We start from the raw sequence: 19,288 nt of genomic DNA on the forward strand, positions 1-19,288 counted from the left end.
GACCCTTAGTGCGGCACTTCACAGATGGGAGAAGCAAGGGGGAGGGGTCACAAGGTGGCCCAGCTGGTAAGCAGAGCTGGGACTGGAACCTGGCCCATCCTCCAACCCCACAGCCCCCTCCCCGACAGCCTGCAGGAAGGAGGGAGCTTCTCACACCAGGCCAGACGGGAGGGGGGGCAGGGAGGACCTTGGCCTCCCTCAGGCTTTCCCCAGATGGGCTGGTCTGGTCATTTCCTTACCCAGGAAATCCCCGAGACTGGGCCAGTGGACAGTGTGGAAAGGGGCTTCGCGTCTAGAAACCAGGCCCAAGCAGGGCCCTCTGGGATCTTCTGCCAGGGGAGGTGATCTTTGTGGTGGGACAGTTCTTTTGAGGCCTAAGACCCTTCTGGTGCCCTTCTTAGGGGCTTGACATCCTGATCCTCTGTCAGGCCACTGTGACAGCCCTTGGCCAGCCCACAGAACAGTTCCAGACAGGCCCAGAGCAGCAGGAGGGGCCCCGGAGCCAACTGCTTGGCCAGGACACTGGCTCTGTGGGGCCAAGGTCGCAAGGGCAAAAGGTTTCTACAGGTTACTCAAAGGGTCTCCGCCTCCCAGGGACCCCAGTTTCCCTTCAGCACAATCGTGTGGGACGTGCTCTGCTGAGGGGGATGGACACTGGGCGACTGCACAGAGGACACAGGCTCAGGCCACGCCACTGACCCTGCTGTGTGGGACTCTTCTCTAGGGCAGCGCCCGGTGTCCTTGGGTCTCTGTTCAGGGGCACTGGAGGGAGGGGGACCAAGGCTCTCGACAGGCCCTGTGGGGAGGACAGACTGCTGGGCTGTGAGCACTCCGACCGTGAGGCTGGTCCTGACAGTCCCTGGCCAGTCTGCTTAAGCCCTCTGGGCCTCAGTTTTGCCAACTGTACAAGGGCACTGACTACTGTGCCCACCTCCTGGGCTCCTGTGAGGACTAAGCAAGGTGAGGTGCCAGGGCTACCTCTGTGGTGCAGGGACGCAAGGGGAGGGGCAGTTCCAGGCCAGGGGTCAGGGGGTCTTGCTGCAGGCCGTGGGCCTGTTTTAGGTTCACCCGGCGGGGCAGCAGCGCCTGCCGTGGGGGCAGCTCTGCCCAGGCTTCCTGGGTCAAAGGGCAGGCTGGTGGTGGAGATAGTCTGGAGGCTGCCCTGGCCACGCCTATCCCAATGCGCTTTTGTCCTCTGGAAATACCTGTGGGAGAGATGGGGACTCTCCAGGCTGCCCCGCCCAAAACCTGGCTCCCCTTGCCCTCCTCACTGCCCTGCGGCCCGCGCTCCCAGCCAGCCCAGCAGCTCAGCACCACCCGGGGCTGGGCGAGCTACTGTGAGCCAGCCTCAGAGTCCAGTCTCCAATGCGGGCTGGCCATTTCTGCGGTTGTCCCCAAGAGTGCAGAGCCAGCAGTGGCAGGATGCAGCCTGTCACTACCTGGGGAGACCCAGGGCGCAGCTGGCGCAGGGCACATGTGGCTTTGAGGGACGCACACCAGGGTGCCCTGCCAACTGGACCTTTTGGAAACCTGCCTATGGCAAGCTTAGATCCTGGCTCCTAGGGGGACCGCCACTGCACTGCGGAAGCCCCAGCAACGCTAGACGCTGTAACGCCACCCTCTTCCTCTGCAAGCAGCGAGGCAGGAAGCACCTTCATAAACAGGTGTTGTGTCACCAACTTCCCCAAAACCAAACCACCAGCAAAGTACAGCGGCCTCAGGCCCAGAGGGAGCACCACAGTCAGACAGCCCTTGGTTTTGGCCAGTGTGCAGAGGGAAGGAGCCGGCTGGCTAGGCCCACAGCACCTGCCATGAGTCAAACCCGGAGCAGAGCCGAACCCTGGGGATCAGGGAGCAGGGCAGCGGAATCCGCACTAGAAACAGATGCCTGCAGGGTCCCCTCCTCCCCTGGGAGCACGTGACATCTTCAAAGCATGCACCACAAGTCCAGAAACTGGGGCTCCCTTCCAGGGGGAGAGTGCTGGACCCTGAGTGTCCAGAGGTGCACACTTGGAGACAATCATCTGCCCACTAAGACTCAGCCAATGCCAGAGCTGGTCGCCGTGTGGACATGGCCGGGGCTGGCTCACTGTCTTCCTCCCCTACAGACCTGGCTTCTGGGGCAGGAGGCAGATGTGGGAGCTGAGGAGGCCCAGAACCAGCACCTCCATCTGAGGGAATGGAGGAGGAGTGCCACCTGGGCCCCAAGGCTGGTGCAGGCCCAGACTCAGGCCTGTGTAGGGTGGGGCGCCAGCTTCCTCCAGAGCCCTGGACCTCACTGCATAGGACAGTTTTTTAAGATGCACCCCGCACTGTGCCAGCTGCCAACGCCTGCCTGTGTGCTGTGGCTGGGGGCAAGGGCTGTTGTTTCTGGTGCCAAGTGGCTGGCTGCCCTGAAGGCCCTAGGCAAAGGCCACTCCAGGACAGAGCTTGTCCCTCTTGTGGACGCTACCCTGGCCACGCCTATCCCACTGCGTGGCTCTCCCCCAGGGCTTGGGGGCAGTGAGATTTACCCTACTTAGCCGACAGGACTGAATTCCTACCGTCCAGGGACACAGACCTGCTTCAGGAGTGGGATCTGCAAGGGTCCCAAAGCCTTGGTCCCGAGTCACCTGACCACACTGGCTGGTCAGCCCATCCCGCCTTGAATTACCACAGAATCACGTTGTCCCACAAACAGGAACAGGTCAGATCTACCTCAGATCCCAGATACGTTATTTTTCAAATTCAGACCTAAAGGGTAATGGGCAAATCTCACCCTCCCACCTCCTTCCCATTGGCCTTCTCAACAGGAGGGCCAGGCCTCTGTGGGGGCTGCTGGGTTCCAAGCAGGCCACAGCTTCACTGTAACCATCTTAAACAGGCCTGGCCCCTCTGCCATGTGCTGTGGCTTGGGCAAGTGCCCCCAAAGGCCATGGTGCTGTTGAGGTGGGTTCTTAAGGAGGTGAGGCCCCAGAGTGGAGTTGGCCACCGGGGCTGTGTCCTTTAGAGAATACTGGGACCCTTGCCTCTTCCTGTCCCTTGTGCTTCCCAGAGTCCACGAGGACAGCTTCTTCCCCCAGCCCACCTGCCAGGTGCGGCCTCATGGCCTGACCAGCAGCAACTAACTGGGTCAGACGGAAACCTCTGGAACCACCAGATAAACCTTTCTCCTTCCAAGTTGATCATCTTCAGTATTTTGTTATGGAAACAGAAAGCCAGCAAAGTGTTGCTGCTGAGGGGCAGCCTGGTAAGGTGGCCACCCCGGGACACACAGATGGCCGGGAAGGGACCTGAGCAGGCCTGCCCCTCCACGCCTGTCCAGGTCACAGAACATGCAGGAGGTTGGAGGCGCTCCTCACACCTGAAGATGCAGCGGCCTGAGCCTGGGCAGACGGCTCAGGAGACATCTGTCACTAAACCCTAACGGGGACCTGCGCATAAAGCACACAGGGGCAGACCTCTGGTCTCACAGGGAGGCTGCCCTGCTGTGGGGTGGGGCGGCAGAGCTGGGCATAGGGAAGACCAAGTTAAAGGAAGCTGAGATCCTCCCAGAGCAGCTGGCCTCCCCATGCGGCTGGCAGTCCGCTCCCTCTGCAGAGAGGGGTCTGGCCTACAAAGCGCTCAATACGCAGGGGGCTCCACCTGGAACCCCACCACTTGGAAGGCTGGAGCAGGAAGAGCATGTGATCTCAAGACCAGCAGAGGCAACAGTGAGACCCTGCCTCAAAAACAAAACAAAGGAAACTGAGCACATCTACCTAAACTACGCTTCTTCCCCCATGGCTGGCACTGGGAGACTGGAGGAGGACTGGCGTGACAGAGGCCTCAGGAACACGAGCGTCAGCTGTGTCCACCCACCAGGTACCACAGGCTCTGGGCAGCGCCAACCTGACCCTCATCCATAGATCACCTGCCACCACCCCACCCACTGGGCTCCCAGACACTCAGGAAAACACCTCAGAAAGAAATGAGGGGGTGAGTGAAAGGCATGGATGGATTTTATTTATTACCCTATATCTACAATTTAATTTGAGGTAAAATATAAGCAACACATAAAAATGCCTATTTTGCTACCGTGTATATGATTCTCCATGTGAACATCGCGATAAGTAAAGAGAGCGCTATGCCTCCCCGCCTCCAGCTCCACAGCCGGCATCGAGACCCACTGTCTGTGAACTCCCCACACACCAGGACTCTCCTACGTATGGCGCAGAATAGCAAGGGTGCAGAATCAATCAACTGTTGGCCTTGCTGCCCACTGGTGCCTCAGTGTCCCACGCAGAATTAGAAAATGACAGACGGTGACAGCCCATGCCACAGATTCTGAGGCGCAGCTCGCCTGAGCGCTCAGATCCAACCCTGACTTCCAGGCTACGCTTTGGACGAAGCGTAGAAGTGGAAGAGGGATCTGCAGGCCATCCACCCACGCCAGGCCTCTCACCGACCGTCAGGCGTCCACACGGTGGTTCTCTTCATTATGATAAAAACGCAGGAACCATGATAGATAGCTTAGGAAAAGGTCTAGTCAAATATACAGATGACTACTGTTCACTCGGCCTTCAAGGACAGCGGTGAACAAGGAGCATTTAAATGATTCTTCCAATAGAAAAACTAAAGAACTGACTATCACAGGAATTTTCTTCGCTGCAGAAGCTGAGATGTTCCCGTAGGAGATATCTTCTCTCAACTGGAAAATACACACCACGCCGAAGGCTCTGCTGGATACGTCCAAACATCTGCTGAGAGTCGTCCCTGTCATTTCCCTGTCGTGTTCCCAGCATTGCTGAAATCCTTAATATACATTCCAAAGTAAACCAGCCATTCCAAATCTACAGTCACTCTGCTCTTTAATTCAATTCACAGAACTGCTGAAAAAGTAGACATTTCTATCTAAAAGTAGAAAAAAAGGTTTGTATAGAAGGTATTTCTGTTATACAAGTATATTACACAGCTTGGGGCAGTAACAGGTCCAAAAAGCTCTTCTCAACCACTGACACCTTAAGCTAAAATGAGAAAGAACAAATAAGAAGACAGGTTAACCTGATTAGAAGGAATTTCACATTCACACATATTAGAACACAGAACTGCAATTTTTGATTACAATTACTTGGACTGAAATGCACTTATGAGGTGACATGAGACCTGAAGTCTATGAATTGGCAACAAAAGACAAATTCCAATCAAGTGGCTGGATCCAATAAGCCACAGTCAGGGTCTGCACATCAGAACCAGCCACAGCCCAGGTGGTTCAGGGGTCCAGGAGGACAGACTCCCATTTTCCTGACTCTTGGTCTAATCTACACCTGGAACAGTAAAACTGGACTTGTGAGGCTCCGCCACACTCTGTAAAAACTGTTTTGATATTTTTTTTGGCATCAGGAATTAAACCCAAGGGCACTTAACCACCGAGCGACATCCCCAGCTCTTTCTATATTTTATTTAGAGACAAGGTCTTGCTAGGGTGTTTAGGGCCTCAATAAGTGGCTGAGGCTGGTTTTGAACTGGAGATCCTCCTACCTCAGCATCCTGAGCCGTGGGGATGATAGGCATGCGCCATGCACCTGGCTGACTATTACTACAGGACAGAAGTCCAGTGATAATGCCTCAGAGGAATTCCAGTGGCTGGGGGCAAATCCAGCCTTTACCTCGTTGACTCAGAGAGGGGTGTCGATACAAGGAAAACCTCTGCTTTAAGCTCCTAGCTCAAACAATCCTGCAGACCTTGCACATGGCCCTGCATCCCTGAAGGTGGTGCCCCATCTCCCAGGAGAAGGAAGGACGCTGATGGGCAGATGGACATGCAGCTGGTCTGAATGGACAGGGAACAGCAGAGGGGACGCAGTGGCAACTCACCCTGGGAGGGAAGAGGTCTACCACGTGGGATCTGGTTCTTGCTTGATCTGAGAGTTTCCGTCAGTCTCCTTAATTTCTACCAGGAAAAATAAAAGGGTGCTGATCAATCACTGCTAATGAAAGCCTGCCAATTACCCATCCATTCACAACTGACATGAGTTAAATTGTATATTTTATTACTTGTGTTTTCTCTACCTTTTTTTGCAGGGCTTGGGATTGAACCCAGGGCCTTTGCATGCTAGGTAAGCCCTCTACCACTGAGCGACATCAACAAGCCCTTGTTACTCGTGTTTTCAAAGAGAAACATCTGATTATATCTATGCACTCAATGACGACCATTAAGCACCACCTCATTTACACAGCAGTTATTCAACTGCTCTAGAATTTACCAAAGTTACCTAGGAAAACAAAGGAACAGCAGCCATGGGTCAGCTCTAAATGTCTCCTGGCATAAACTACGATTCCAGTTCACTCACAAACAAAAGAACAAAACCACCACACAGTTTTATAAACAATTTATCATCTGTCCTAATAAAAGCCTTCAGAATCTTCAGACTTTCCCAAGTGCACCGCAACCACCCTTTTACCTTCCGTTGTTGGTACTTCCAACTGGCTTGGCTCAGCTGATTCTAAAGAGAAATACATGAAGACTTATTTTAATAGTGTTCAAAGGATGCTTTCAATTATTTAAGAATCTGGAAGGAGGACAAGGGAGAAACCTTCTAATCTTTGTGAGCAAACCACAAGCCCAAGAAGAAACCATAACCAGTGTCTGGAGATTCCACCTAAAACTATTCAACAACATTTTCAAATTCCTACTTTTCTGAGATGTGTTAATAAGTGAGAATATACAACCACACAATGAAGTCTTCGGTAACAAATTTTTTTAAAAAATGTTGATGGATCTTTATTTTACTCATCTATTTGATTGTGGTGATGAGAATCGAACCCAGGGCTTCACGAAGGCTAGGCAAGTGCTGAGCCACAACCCAGCCCTTCAGAAGCATTTTTTAAAAAATATTTTTTTAGATGTTGATGGATCTTTATTTTATTCATTTAGATGTGGTGCTGAGAATTGAATCCATAGCCTCACACATGCTAGGCAAGTGCTCTACCACTGAGCCACAACTCCAGCCTCTAGAAGCAGTTTTTTGAGGAGGAGTGTGCTGGGAACGGAGCCCAGGGCCTCATACATGCTAAGCACGCACCCGAGCAACGCCCTCACAAGTAAATAATCTTTTTTTATTTTTGCAGTACTGTGGATTAAATCCAGGGGTGCTCTACAACTGGGCTACATCCCCAGTCCTTCCTATTTTTTGAGTTAAGGTTTCCCTAAAGTTGCTGCAGCTGTCCTTGAACTTGTCCTCCTACCTTAGCCTTCTGAGCAGCTGGGATCATAAAAAAGGGCCACCTCGCCCAGCTCCAAGTAACAATTTTTTTTTTTTTTTTTTTTTGGTACCGGGGATTGAACTTAGGGGCACTCAACTGCCGAGCCACATGCCCAGCCCTATTTTGTATTTTATTTAGAGACTGGGTCTCAATGAGTTGCTTAGCGCCTTGCCGCTGCTGACGCTGGCTTTGAACTTGAGATTCTTTTTTGAAACCCAGTGCCTCACACCTGCTAGGCAAGTGTCCCTTCCCGGAACCCAGCTGGTCACCAATCCTGATGTGGCTGTGAACAGGGAGCAGGAAGCTCCTTCTGTTTTCCATCCATTCTTCCCTGGGTTGCCTTCAATAAAAGCTTTTCATTACTTTCAACAATCTCAACAGTAGCAGCCATTCCCCATTTTTGAGGAAATTCAAAAAGACAACTCCTACCCAACACAAGCTGGCTCACTGATTTGCAGCAAGTGCCAGAAAGTGCCAGCAGGAGACAGGTAGGTGGCACATGCCTGTGACTCCAGTGACTTAGGAGACTGGGGGAGGGGGATCTCAAGCTCCAGGACAGCCTGAGCAAAAAGACGACTCTTTCACCCTGACATTTCCTTCCACTCCCCACACCTTTCGGTTCCTGACCTTGCACCTGACCCAGGACAGTGGGCTCAAACGATTTGTGGCCCCCAGTTTTCAGTCAGGACCCGCAGCTTGAATTAGTGGAGAGAGAGAGAGAGAGAGAGAGAGAGAGAAAGAAAGAAGAGAGAGAGAGAGAGAGAGGAGAGAGAGAAGAAGAGAGAGAGAGAGAGAGAGAGAAAGAGAGGAGAGAGAGAATGTGTGTGTGTGTGTGTTTTTCACACACACTTGGTGAGCCACTCTGACCCTGAGCCTAAGCCCCAGCCCCAGCTGTGAAAATGTTCTAGGCTTCCAAACACAGGTGTCCAGAAAACCCAGATGGTGTGTGTGTCACACTGCAGAACCGACAGCAGGCCGAAGCTCCAGGGAGCTGCCCGGGCGGGGGACGTTCTGTCCACGGCTCCTCTTACCTTGGATCACAGGACCTTCTGACTCGTTCTGATCAACCAACTCTGAAAAAAAATAAAGCAGAGAGTTCAGACAACAACTTAGTAACACCCAGTCACATCTGACGGGTCCACGGGTACAACTCTGCCACATGACGAGAAAGAACAGTGATTAAGGATTCCGGTATATTCCGCCAAACCACGAATGTCACAGAAACGACCACAGAACTCCAGTGCCCACTGCTGTACGAGGATGAGCGCAGAACCATGCCCTTTCAACCCAGTTGGGGCAGGCAGCTAGAGACATGCTGCTCCTTGGCTCCTAAACATCATACGAGGGACAGATGAACTGAGATCCATAAAAAGAATCAAAGGGGAAATCACTGTGGGATTCCCTCAAATGGTAAGGGTCCCAGTGTGACCAGAGCTGAGGTCAAGAAGGCAGGGTGGCCTCTTCTGAGTGACTGCCATCACCAGATACTAACACTGCCCAGCACAAGGCACACTAAGGGGGCTCGACAGGAGAGGAGCTCGGGGCTTCCATCAGGAGCCAGCAAGGACATTATGACTAAGTCACACTCAAAACCCAGAAGGCGAAGAGCCAGAACCCATGCCCCCACCAGGGGAGGCCACTCTGCAAAGCAGGTGCAACAGCCCCAGTTGCTCAGTTTCCGGGTGACGGGGACCCACAGGGCGCAGCCCTGGGGTGGCTGGCTTCTAGGGAGTGAACACAGAGCAGATGGAGCTCCGGAGAAAACAGCGACTCTAATCAGAAAAGATAGAGACACTCTGAGGGTCTCAGAAAAGAATGGGCAACACGTTCACAACCTGTAGCGATGAAGTCAACAGCACAGCGCAGAACAGACCAGCAGAACCACAGTGCTCTGAGCACTCCTGACGACATGGACATAGGGCACTGGGAGGACACCCACCTTTGTCTACTGAGCAGCATGTGAGCCCACGTGGGCAATCAAGTCACAGTTTGTGGCCTATGCCGTCAGTGACATCCTGCCCTGTGGTTTGTGACACCACACACAGACGCTGAGGGTTGGGCACCTACTTATGGCCTCCGCTGCAAAGCTTTCCTTATGGAGCCAGTCAGTGAACAGTTGGGCCACACTGCCCTGCTGCGCCCTCTCAGCTCTGCGCCCACCATGGGGGTGCCCAACATGGCCGCACCACGCAGGTTCGCTGACCCACTTTAAATTGTTTACATACCATGAATAAGTCATTTAAATCTGAAACCTCCAAAATGGGGTCTATCCTATCACTCATGACCAAGCTTGCTGAGGGTTAAAACAGTAAGATACATGCCCCACTGAGCACCCACCACCCACCACCAACTCCGGGATCTCAGCAACATACCACCAGAATCTGTGAGATACTCACGGTTATTAATCACGAGTCCAGGAAATGGTCTAAAGAGAGAAACAAATAACATATTTTAACAGTACAAGAATACCTGTACATTCAACTAATACTTAACCTGTGTCACTAATTATCCACTACTTTATGGTCTTTTAGAAGAGATGGGTGTGACAGGCACAGTGGCGCACACCTGTAATGCCAATGACTCCTGAGGCTGAGGCAGGAGGATCACAAGGTCAAGGCCAGCCTCAGTAACTTCGTGAGGCCCTGTCTCAAAATAGAAGATAAAAAGGACAGGGGACGTGGCTCAGTGGTAAAGCACCCTTGGGTTTCAATGCCTAGTTTAACAAAAAAAAAAAAAAAAAAAAAAAAAAAAAGAAGCAGCAGCACATATGTGCGCACGTGTGTCAGGCATACGTGTGTAGGAACACACACCACTGTCATAAAATGCTCCACTTAAGTGGAGACAGCAAAAATATGAGCAGAGACAGGAACAGAGAACCCAGTGATGGCTACTGGGAAGGCGTTGCTCAGTCTCTGGCTGCTCAGGACATGAGTGCAGGAAAAAAGGCCCGGGGTGCCTGGGGCCTGCCCTGAGGAACCTGCATTGCCAGACACAGGGCGGTGGCAGCGAGTGATGGGCTGAGGTGGCTAGGAGGGAGGGGCTCACTGTGGGGTAAGCACAACAAGGAGCTGGCGCTCTAGAAGGGACGACATCACCCCATCTCGCAGGGGGAGAACAGAAGTGACGTGGCTACGAATGGCTGGTTTGAGCGCAGACCGTCGCCGTGAAGCCCACAAGGACATGCCAAGATGGTGACACTGCAGGCCTCGTGGGCCCCAGTGTCTCCCTGCCAGCTACGCACACTTCCCACTGTAGCAGGAGAGCAGACAGAGGGCACGCAGTCAGAGATGGCAGGTGGGATGGGGGCTACAGGCCTCCCGTGATCTGCCAATGGCTTGCCTAAGAACTGGAGAGGAAGCCAGCACAGGGACAGGGCACCGGTCCGCCTGCTCGAGGCTCTGGGATTGATGCCCAGCACTGAACAAAACAAACACCCATCGCTCCTCACTCAGGACCCCACACAACTCATGGGGCAGGGGCATGTCTCAGCCTGGCCGTCTCAGACTTGCCCCTGTGACTAAGCAGGGACCCCACTTACCTAATGACTGTGAACTTGATGAACTCAGCAGAATCTAAGATCCTCCTCATGGAGCTTATCTCCAGGTAGCTGGGGGCTTTGAAGGACACCCCGGGGGGCATGCCATCCACCACCACACACCCAGGGTTGATGGTGATCTTCCTGTAGGGCACCTTCACAGGGAAGCCCATGCCGATAGCTTCACCTGTAACGAGGCAGCAAGAAGCAGAGGACCTCATACCTGACGCCGACTTTAAGAGCACAAAGTAGCATGCGCTGCCAAGGCCACCCTGTCTGCTAAGTTCTCTGTATTCAGCAAACAAACAGGAGCCTTGGTTTTATTAACTTAGATACAGACCATTAATAGAACAACACACTAAAAATTCTTACTGGAGCAATTTTTAAAATTTTACTTTTTTTTTTTTTAATTTTTAAAATTTTATTTTAGTTGTAGTTGACAACACCTTTATTCCACTTACTTATTTTTATATGATGCTGAGGATCGAACCCAGGGTCCCACACGTGCCAGGCGAGCATTCTACCGCTGAGCCACAACCCCAGCCCCAATTTTACTTCTTTTCCATCAGGAGGTTATGACTACATGACAATGGTCTACTGAACAGACCTTAAAACACAACCTCCAGACTGGGGAGTAGCTCAGGGGAGAGCACCCTGGGGTTCAATCTCCAGTACCGGGGGTCGGGAGGGAGGGGGATCCCTGGTTTACTGCAAACTATCTTATGATACAACACCCACCGAATTTCCGACTGAAGAGGTCGTTCACTTGCTCGCGCAGCTGTCTTGCTTTCTCAACTTTTGACAGTCTCTCATTGTCATCATCTGAAAACAGTCCAGAGAAAACTCAAAACTTAAAAATGCACTTTTAATTTCAAGTAGATCACGAGGAGCTCTGTTAGTCTCTGGAGCACTTCAGTCCTGTGAACAAGTTACAACCCGAACTGAAAATAACTGAAAGTGCTGCGTCCCTATTCCAATGATGACAGGTGCTGTGCAGGGCAGAGGGACACAGGAAAAGCCCCAAGTGTGCAGCCAAGAGGCACCGACAAGGCATGGGACCCGAGCCCTGGACCTCCTCTTGGGAAGCAGCAGCCTTACCACCAAGCCTCTAGACATGGCCTGAAGGGCCACAGGTGGTCATGATGTATGGCAATGCCACATGGCCCAAAAGTACGTTTTCATCTAATAGAAGATCATTTTTTGACTGAGAGGCGGGAGCTGGGGCAGGGAGGCAAAGCACTGAGCACAGTATTGGTTGAGGGTCTCTGCAGGGCCCGGGGACACAGGGCGACCTGTAGGATGTGGGACCTCCCTGAGTGACTAGGACAAGTCCCATTAACCTGCACTCAGAGACCCGGAAAAGCCACACGGACCCACAAACCACGATGAAGGCAGAGAAAGGATACCTGGAATTGTCACTTGAATGATGTTCAGATCCTCCACACCTGATGCAGTTGTGTTAACATTGGGTGACGAATTTATTTTTCCTTAGGATGAAAATTTAAGATTAGAGATTAAGGAGAACAAACAGCACCAACGTTTTCTCTAGGGACCTGAAGGTGAGGAGCAGATGGCACAGGGCCTCCGGCCTCAGGGAAGCTTCCCCACCTCCAGCCACGCTCTGGGTTCCACCTGGGTTTGACCATTCCCACTATGGCCTGTTCTCATTGCGAGCATTGCCACTCAGCACTTGATCTGAAAGACCCGGAAACCAACACCCGCCCTGTGGGGAGAGCACTACGGCTGTTCCGGGGACACTCACTGGGCGGGCTCTTGGAGGAGGAGGTACTCTCCTTGATCGCCGTCTCAAACATCTCTGGTCTACAAGCAAGAGAGAAAACATGGCTAACCCAGGGTAAAAATCATCACCGAAGATTAAATAAGATTTTAGAAGCCCTGTGCAAGCAGATTCAGCTCCTAACCATAAACAGAAACAATGTGGTTCCATGAAGAACACATCTCAAAAAGCCCAGTGACACCTGAGTTGACACCCGCCCATCCCTCTGCTCGAACCCATTAGTGTCCTAGTTTGACTTTGCATTCTTCCCATGCTGGGTGCATGTCCATGAGAGAATCAGGGCAAGATGTGAGAATGAAAACAGGAAAAGCCCCAAGTATGCAGCCTAGAGACACCGACAAGCCTTGGACTCGAGCCCTGCACCTCCTCTTGAGAAGCAGCAGCCTTACTGCCAAGCCTCTAGGACAGGGCCTAAAGGGCAGCGAACGGTCATGAAGTGTGGCAACGCCAGCTCTGATTGACACGGCAAAACCATGTGGCCCAAAAGTACACTTGTACCTAGTAGGACTTCATTTTGGGGACTAAACTCAGGGGCACGTGACCACTGAGCCTCATCCCCAGCCCTATTTTGTATTTTATTTAGAGATAGGGTCTTGCTGAGTTGCTTAGTGCCTCACTTTTGCTGAAGCTGGCTTTGAATTCATGATCCTCCTGCCTCAGCCTCTGAAACTGCTGGGGAGGCTGTTATATAAATGTACATCAATAATTCTAATTATTCCCATCTATTTCAATTAGCCTAATTAATTCATAGATGGTCAGGCAAACATAGGTGAAATTAAAAATACTGTTTAAGTTTCAGGGGGAAAAAAGACCTTTGAAAAACTGACCCACTGGTAAGAGTCAGCAGAACCACCCCGTAGAAACCTGAGTGTGAGCACATTCTGGTAGAGGACCTGCTCCCTCTCTGTACCTTGGTAGCTCACTAAGGGAAAGGCAAGCTGCATGAAAGAAGGCTGGAGGACTATTTTGACCTTGGTATCAGAGTCCCAGCACAAAGGGGAAACCATGTGCCTGTCCCTGGCTTCACTGTATTTGCTTACTTCTTAATGATGAATTTGATCTTGGCCTTGTTGCGTAGTATCTTCTCCAGCCTCGGAATGCCAAAGGTAGAGGGCCTTCGGAAGGGCACGCCCTCGGGTAGGCCTTCCACATAGAAGTCCTCCGGGAAAGACTCGAATAATGCAAACGGCACCTTCACCGCCTGCTTAAGGCCAAGAGCTTCACCTGTGGGATGCACATGACAGACAGTTCGCGCCTCTTCCCCTGCACACTACTCACCTTCAGCTCTAGGGATGCACTGTGAGCATTTCACAGACACTGAAGCCATCTTTACTCAAAAACACAACTTAGTTTTAGAAAGCATCCTTTGATGTCTTGCAAGGTGCTCAGTAAAATGTTAGAAACTGAAACTTGGAAAACTCACAGATTTCCAGAGATAATAACACTTAATAACTCTGCTCCCTGTCTTAGATTTATTGAAAGCTACTTTATATTTCAGTAGGGTTTCAAAATAAACCTACCGCATTTTTCATTGAAAAGATTCTCGACCTTCTGCTTCAGGTCCGTGATCTTGGCGTTCCAGGCCTCTGCAAAGAAACACGTGGTTAGAGTGTCGTTCACGGTCACAGACAGGGTTGCTCACCTTTCACTGTGCAGCTTTAGGAGGCACAAAGTAAACAGTCCTCAGTTTCTAACACGTCCCAGGCTGGCAGCACGCCCACCCTGCTACACTACAGAAGTGTTTGACTGTAATACTGACACCCTGGCTGAAATGACATGCACTGAAATAAACAAGAGATGAACCCATTCCCAATACAGCGTCTATCGAGCACACGTGAGAAGCTGACGCTGATGGGCCTCCCAACTCAAACGTGGGAAGGCAGTGCTGTCTCTGTTTTACAAATAGCACCCGAGAAGCGGAGGCCCAGAAAGCTAGCTTTAGACAGCAGAATTCCAGCCCTTCCCGCTACTCGGCTTGGAGGTGATTTAAGATCACAGCAACTGAGAAGGTGCGGCCCTACTGCCATCACAAGGGCCTCACCTGCTGCCTGACACATGTCCTTTAAGGCCAGACTAGACATGTGGGTGATCAGCAGTGTGAGCTCACACCCAGGTCAGACAGTTGGCAACCTTCGTCGCAGCTGGTGCAAACTTACCAGAAAAAGCTGTGGGTCACCTGGACCAAGAGGCATTCCTTTGTGTAATGTGGTGAAGTGAGAAAACCACACACTTACCAAAGGAAAATTCTCTCCCACGAGGCTTGAAGGGAACATTGGAGCCATTAGTCTGGGTGGGAGTTCGAACGGCGGAGGTCTGAGGATTATTGTTGTTAGAGCCTGAAGGAAAGTCAAGAAAAACCATGACTGGCATCTGATTAATCCTACTATGTAGTACCTCTGGTCCAGTCCAGCCTGTGCCAGAAACTGCCAAGTCCGGACGACAATGGCCATGCCTGCTGGTCATAGCCCGTCTCTGCTCCCTCCCTACCACCTGGCACTTCTCAGACATCTACTCAGACACTGCCCAGCTCACCCATGTGTCCCTGCTCAGGAGGCTGAGGCAGGGGGATCGTGTGAGCCCTGGCTCAGGAAGGAGTGGGAGTGAGGTATCTGACAGGCTATGTGTGGTGCACGCACACAGTGGTGCTCCCTGGAGGACGTCTGCCACCAGGCACCAACACACAGCAAGGAGCGCCGAGGACATGCAGAAGCAGGGTCCCCACATGCCACAGGTGGGCACAGAAGAGGCGCAGCTGACGCTGTAGGTCCTTGAAAAATGCAGAACTTACCAAGGACGCCCATCCACCTCTGGCCACGTTACCAGAGAACTGATGGTAGGACCAGAACAGGAAGCAGAACAGGGCTTTGTACACCTCGCTGCATTTTTTTTTTAAACTTATGAACTGTTTCTTTCTGGAATTTTCCAGTTAATATCTTTGGACCGTGGTTAACCATAGGTAACAGAAACTAAGTAAAGAAAAACCGCAAGGAGAACAGCTATGCAGGACAGACCTGCACGGGCCAGCACGCCCCCGCGCCGCACCAACCAGCGCAGCAGCTCAGTCAAGGCTGCAGGACCCGCAAGGTCATCTACAAAACCAGGTACTGGCCATGTGGTCCCTGGGGACCACTTTTCCAGCCATGTCTCGCAGAGGCACAGAGCCAGAGGGGCCGGCAGAGGAGCACGGCAGGGCCGCGCACGGTGGGCGTCACCAATGCCTGCGCTTTCTTTCTTGCTCAGGTCCCAACCTCTCACATCTAGTCTTACTTGTTCTGAAAAAAAGCAAGCTATTTTGTATATCTGCTATTCTTTATTAATGTTCAGTTTTTATGGAATTTCTGAGACATAATATTTTTGTGTGGGGTGCAGCCAGGTGACAGCACCTCCAGCTCCTGGGCAGGGGTCTTCTGTGGGGAGCGTCCCAATACCCCAGCCTGAAATACAATCCTGAAACACGCCCTGGATTCTTCTCACCAAGCGTTACCCACAGGACTGGGCAGAGGCTCAGCAGCAGGGCACTTGCCTAGTGTGCGCAAGGCCTGGTTCAAGCCACCCCACAGCCACGCTGTCCTGCTACAGAACACAGAACCCAGGTCTCCTCTCACCACTTTAATGCCCGTACTGAAGCCGGCGGCCAGCACCTCCCTTCCACACAGCAAGGACACGAGGCGCTCCCCTCCTGCACTCGGCCTGTTTTGCCCAACACGAGGAATTCCACTCCTTCTCACTGCGCATGGCAGGACTTCACTCTTTTTGCGGCCCAGTATTCCCCATGATGGGACAGTACCACAGCACACTGCTCACAACCCTTGTCAGGGTCAGGCCTCAGGCGGGGAGTTGATGTCACAGGTCAAGGTTCAGCTGGGTGAGGTCAGGTGCTCTGGCGACAACGACACAATGACATGAACGTACTGAATGCTGCAGAAGTGCACGCTTGGAGAAGTGGCCACACTGCTAAGCTCTGTGCTGTGTATTGATCACCACAATTTTTTTTTTTTTTTTTTAAATGGAGGACAGGCAGACAGCCCAGCCCAGAGGAGCCTCCAAACAGGAGGCCGAACCCTGGGCCAGAGACATGCTGCTCAGGTCCATCCACGTGAAACATCAGATAGAAAATAAAAGAGCAGCCGGTGGCTGGCGGCTGTGCAGAAAGTGAGGAGGGACAGCCAGTGGAGTGGTCAGAGGCCTCTGGAGCCAGCTCTGGAGCCAGAGTGAGATGACACATAATTGGCCCACTCGAACCACTGAACAGGGAGACTTCACAGCAAACAAATGCCTTCTCAATTTTTTAAAAACCTGAAGCATTAAACACTACGCTTAGTCCTGTTTTATAGAGCACGAAAAATTGAGTTTAAATAATTCTTCAGAGAATCCCAGGTCGGAATTCAATCTCAATATATTTCATTTCATTATTTTCAGTTATTTTTTTTTTCCTTTGAACTATAATACTCAGGCTAAAATCTGTTATGAAGCTGGGCATCAGGGCACAAGCTGGGAATCCTGGCGACTCAGCAGGCTGAAGCAGAGCGTCCCAGTCAAAGCCAGTCTGAGCCCCTGAGAAGCCCTGTCTCCACGCCCAGCACTACGCTACCCCGAGCATGTCCACCCCGCCAGGAGCTCCTGATGGAGGGTGCCGGCTGGGTGGATGCGGCCCCTCCGCTGCTCACACGTGTCCTACGTGGACACAGACAAGAGGACAGGGGCACCAGGGTTCTAATGCACACAGGAAGGGAGGCCAAGTGAATCCCAGAGAAACCCTCTATCTTCTTCCAGCTACGGAGCCCATATTGGGACAAGCCTGCCTTCAGAATCATCTTAATGTGAGGAAAACAAACGCTCCTGCTGAAGTCAATACCGCCTGCCAGGGACACAAAACTGCTGCCCTGGGAGCCGGGGTGGCGCAGCCCTGCCCCCATCATGTTCCACAAGCTGTGTTTCTCTATTTTTCTGGCCGAGAGTTTACAATTAAGTAAGCTTTGTTTAAACAGGATGAACAGACAAAAGCTAAAAACCACATGCCAGAGTGACATCCAGAAGCCTACCTACTGCTACAAATCAATCTTTTTTTTTTTTTCTTGACTGGGGATTGAAGCACTGAGCCACACACCAGTCCTATTTTTTATTTAGAGACAGCGTGTCACTGAGTCGCTTAGGGCCTGCCAAGGTGTTGAGGCTGGCTTTGAACTCTCCATCCTCCTGCCTCAGCCTGCAGAGCCACTGGGATTACAGGCGTGCGCCTCTGCACCCGGCTATGAATCAACCCATCACCCCAGGCACGGGGGCATGTCCACAGCCCACTTCACTTTCCCCCAAACTTACATTTAACACCCAGAGATTAATCCATTCGAGCCATGGCACCAGCACAGCACCCAGTGACTTTACACTGGAGCCAGAGGGACAGAAACAAATGGTGAACTGGAATGCCCTTGAGGGCAGCTGTCCTCCCTGTCCTGAGCCTTTCTTGGTGTCCTCAGTGTTTTTAAATGAGACTTTTTAACTCACCTAGGGCTCATTGCTTGAGAAATACACATGGCTGTTTATATTTCTGCCCTTTCTGCTCTTGTAGAGCACCTTGCCTTGTCCCCAGGGATGTGTCACTCAACGCCAGGCCTGTAGCTACACTCACCACCTCACCTGTCAACCTCCGTTTCTTCTCTTTTCCTCACTGTAACCACTAATCTAAGCCTCCTTCAGTGGCCTTCCTCACCAACACATCACCGGTACATGGCAGGGACCAGTCGCCTCAGAGGCCCTGGTGTTGTGACCTAGAGCCAGATGGCCCAGGCCCGCAGGCACTGGGATAGTGAGCACAGCTGGGAACAGCACATGCGCATGCTCCCAGAGCAGGAAGCACTACCTCTCCAGACTGTGGACCTGGCCAGTTGGCACTTCCCTCCAAGGAAGGCCTGCTGTGTGCCCTGCCTGGTGATAATCCTCTCCTGTCTCCCTGTGCACTCGTGTTGCCCAAGGCACTGTCACGGCTCACAGTGCACAAGCCATGGTGAACTCAGGCCTAGGTCTGGCTGGTGGCTGAGTGTGTCACTTTAATAAGGAACAGCACATGCACGTTCAAAGCAGTCACGAGTTCCTTCAGGGAAAGAAAGGTCGTGTGTGCAGGAGAGATCGCCCTCAGATTGATCCAAAGGGAGAAAGAGGACTGAGTCTATTTGTGATTCTGGGCATTTGTGAACACAAATTTTTAATCTGGTAATGGTGAACATGAATGAACTGTGCAGGATGCCTGATGTCCTTCACGTGAGAAAACAGGTCCTCAGTGTGCTGGAGACCTAAACGGGGACCCATGCTCCACTTGATAGCAGCACTTTCTTTGTTTTTTTAAATATCTGTAGTTGTGGATGGACAAAATACCGTTATGCAATTTTATGTGGTGCTGAGGATCAAACCCAGGGCCCTACACATGCGTGGGAAGTGCTCTACTACTGAGTCACAATCCCAGCGCCAATAGCAGCACTTTTTTAAAAAAATTATTATTATTATTAGTTTTTTAAGTGGACACAATATCTTTATTTTTCATTTATGTGGTGCTGAGGATCAAACTCAGTGCCTTAAGCATGCTAGCCAAGCACTCTCCCACTGAGCCAAACACAGCCCCATGCAGCAATTTCTTAATGCAAAACTGAAAACTCAGGCCTGGTGCAGGGGCACACATCTGTAATCCAGCAGCACAGGAAGCTGAGGCAGGAGGATCACAAGTTCAAAGCCAGCCTCAG

General features: G+C 51.7%; 1 protein-coding gene across 7 annotated transcripts in view; it reads right to left on the minus strand.

Moving 5' to 3' along the window:
• Window positions 1-3,962: 3,962 nt before the first annotated feature.
• Window positions 3,963-19,288, minus strand: part of Gtf2i (general transcription factor IIi) — an 88,504-nt gene continuing 73,178 nt past the window's right edge. For all 7 annotated transcript variants that reach the window (XM_076839932.2, XM_076839936.2, XM_076839935.2 and 4 more), the window contains 12 exons: window positions 14,792-14,893; window positions 14,078-14,143; window positions 13,598-13,781; window positions 12,522-12,580; window positions 12,166-12,246; window positions 11,498-11,581; window positions 10,763-10,946; window positions 9,621-9,649; window positions 8,256-8,297; window positions 6,423-6,464; window positions 5,836-5,911; window positions 3,963-4,985 (listed from right to left, as the gene is read on the minus strand). In XM_076839932.2, the coding sequence (XP_076696047.2) occupies window positions 5,853-5,911; window positions 6,423-6,464; window positions 8,256-8,297; window positions 9,621-9,649; window positions 10,763-10,946; window positions 11,498-11,581; window positions 12,166-12,246; window positions 12,522-12,580; window positions 13,598-13,781; window positions 14,078-14,143; window positions 14,792-14,893 (932 nt within the window). In that variant the 3' untranslated portion in view covers window positions 3,963-4,985; window positions 5,836-5,852. The remainder of the gene's footprint in view (window positions 4,986-5,835; window positions 5,912-6,422; window positions 6,465-8,255; window positions 8,298-9,620; window positions 9,650-10,762; window positions 10,947-11,497; window positions 11,582-12,165; window positions 12,247-12,521; window positions 12,581-13,597; window positions 13,782-14,077; window positions 14,144-14,791; window positions 14,894-19,288) is intronic.

Source organism: Callospermophilus lateralis, chromosome 19 (assembly GCF_048772815.1).
Source record: "Callospermophilus lateralis isolate mCalLat2 chromosome 19, mCalLat2.hap1, whole genome shotgun sequence".
NCBI lineage: Eukaryota > Metazoa > Chordata > Mammalia > Rodentia > Sciuridae > Callospermophilus > Callospermophilus lateralis.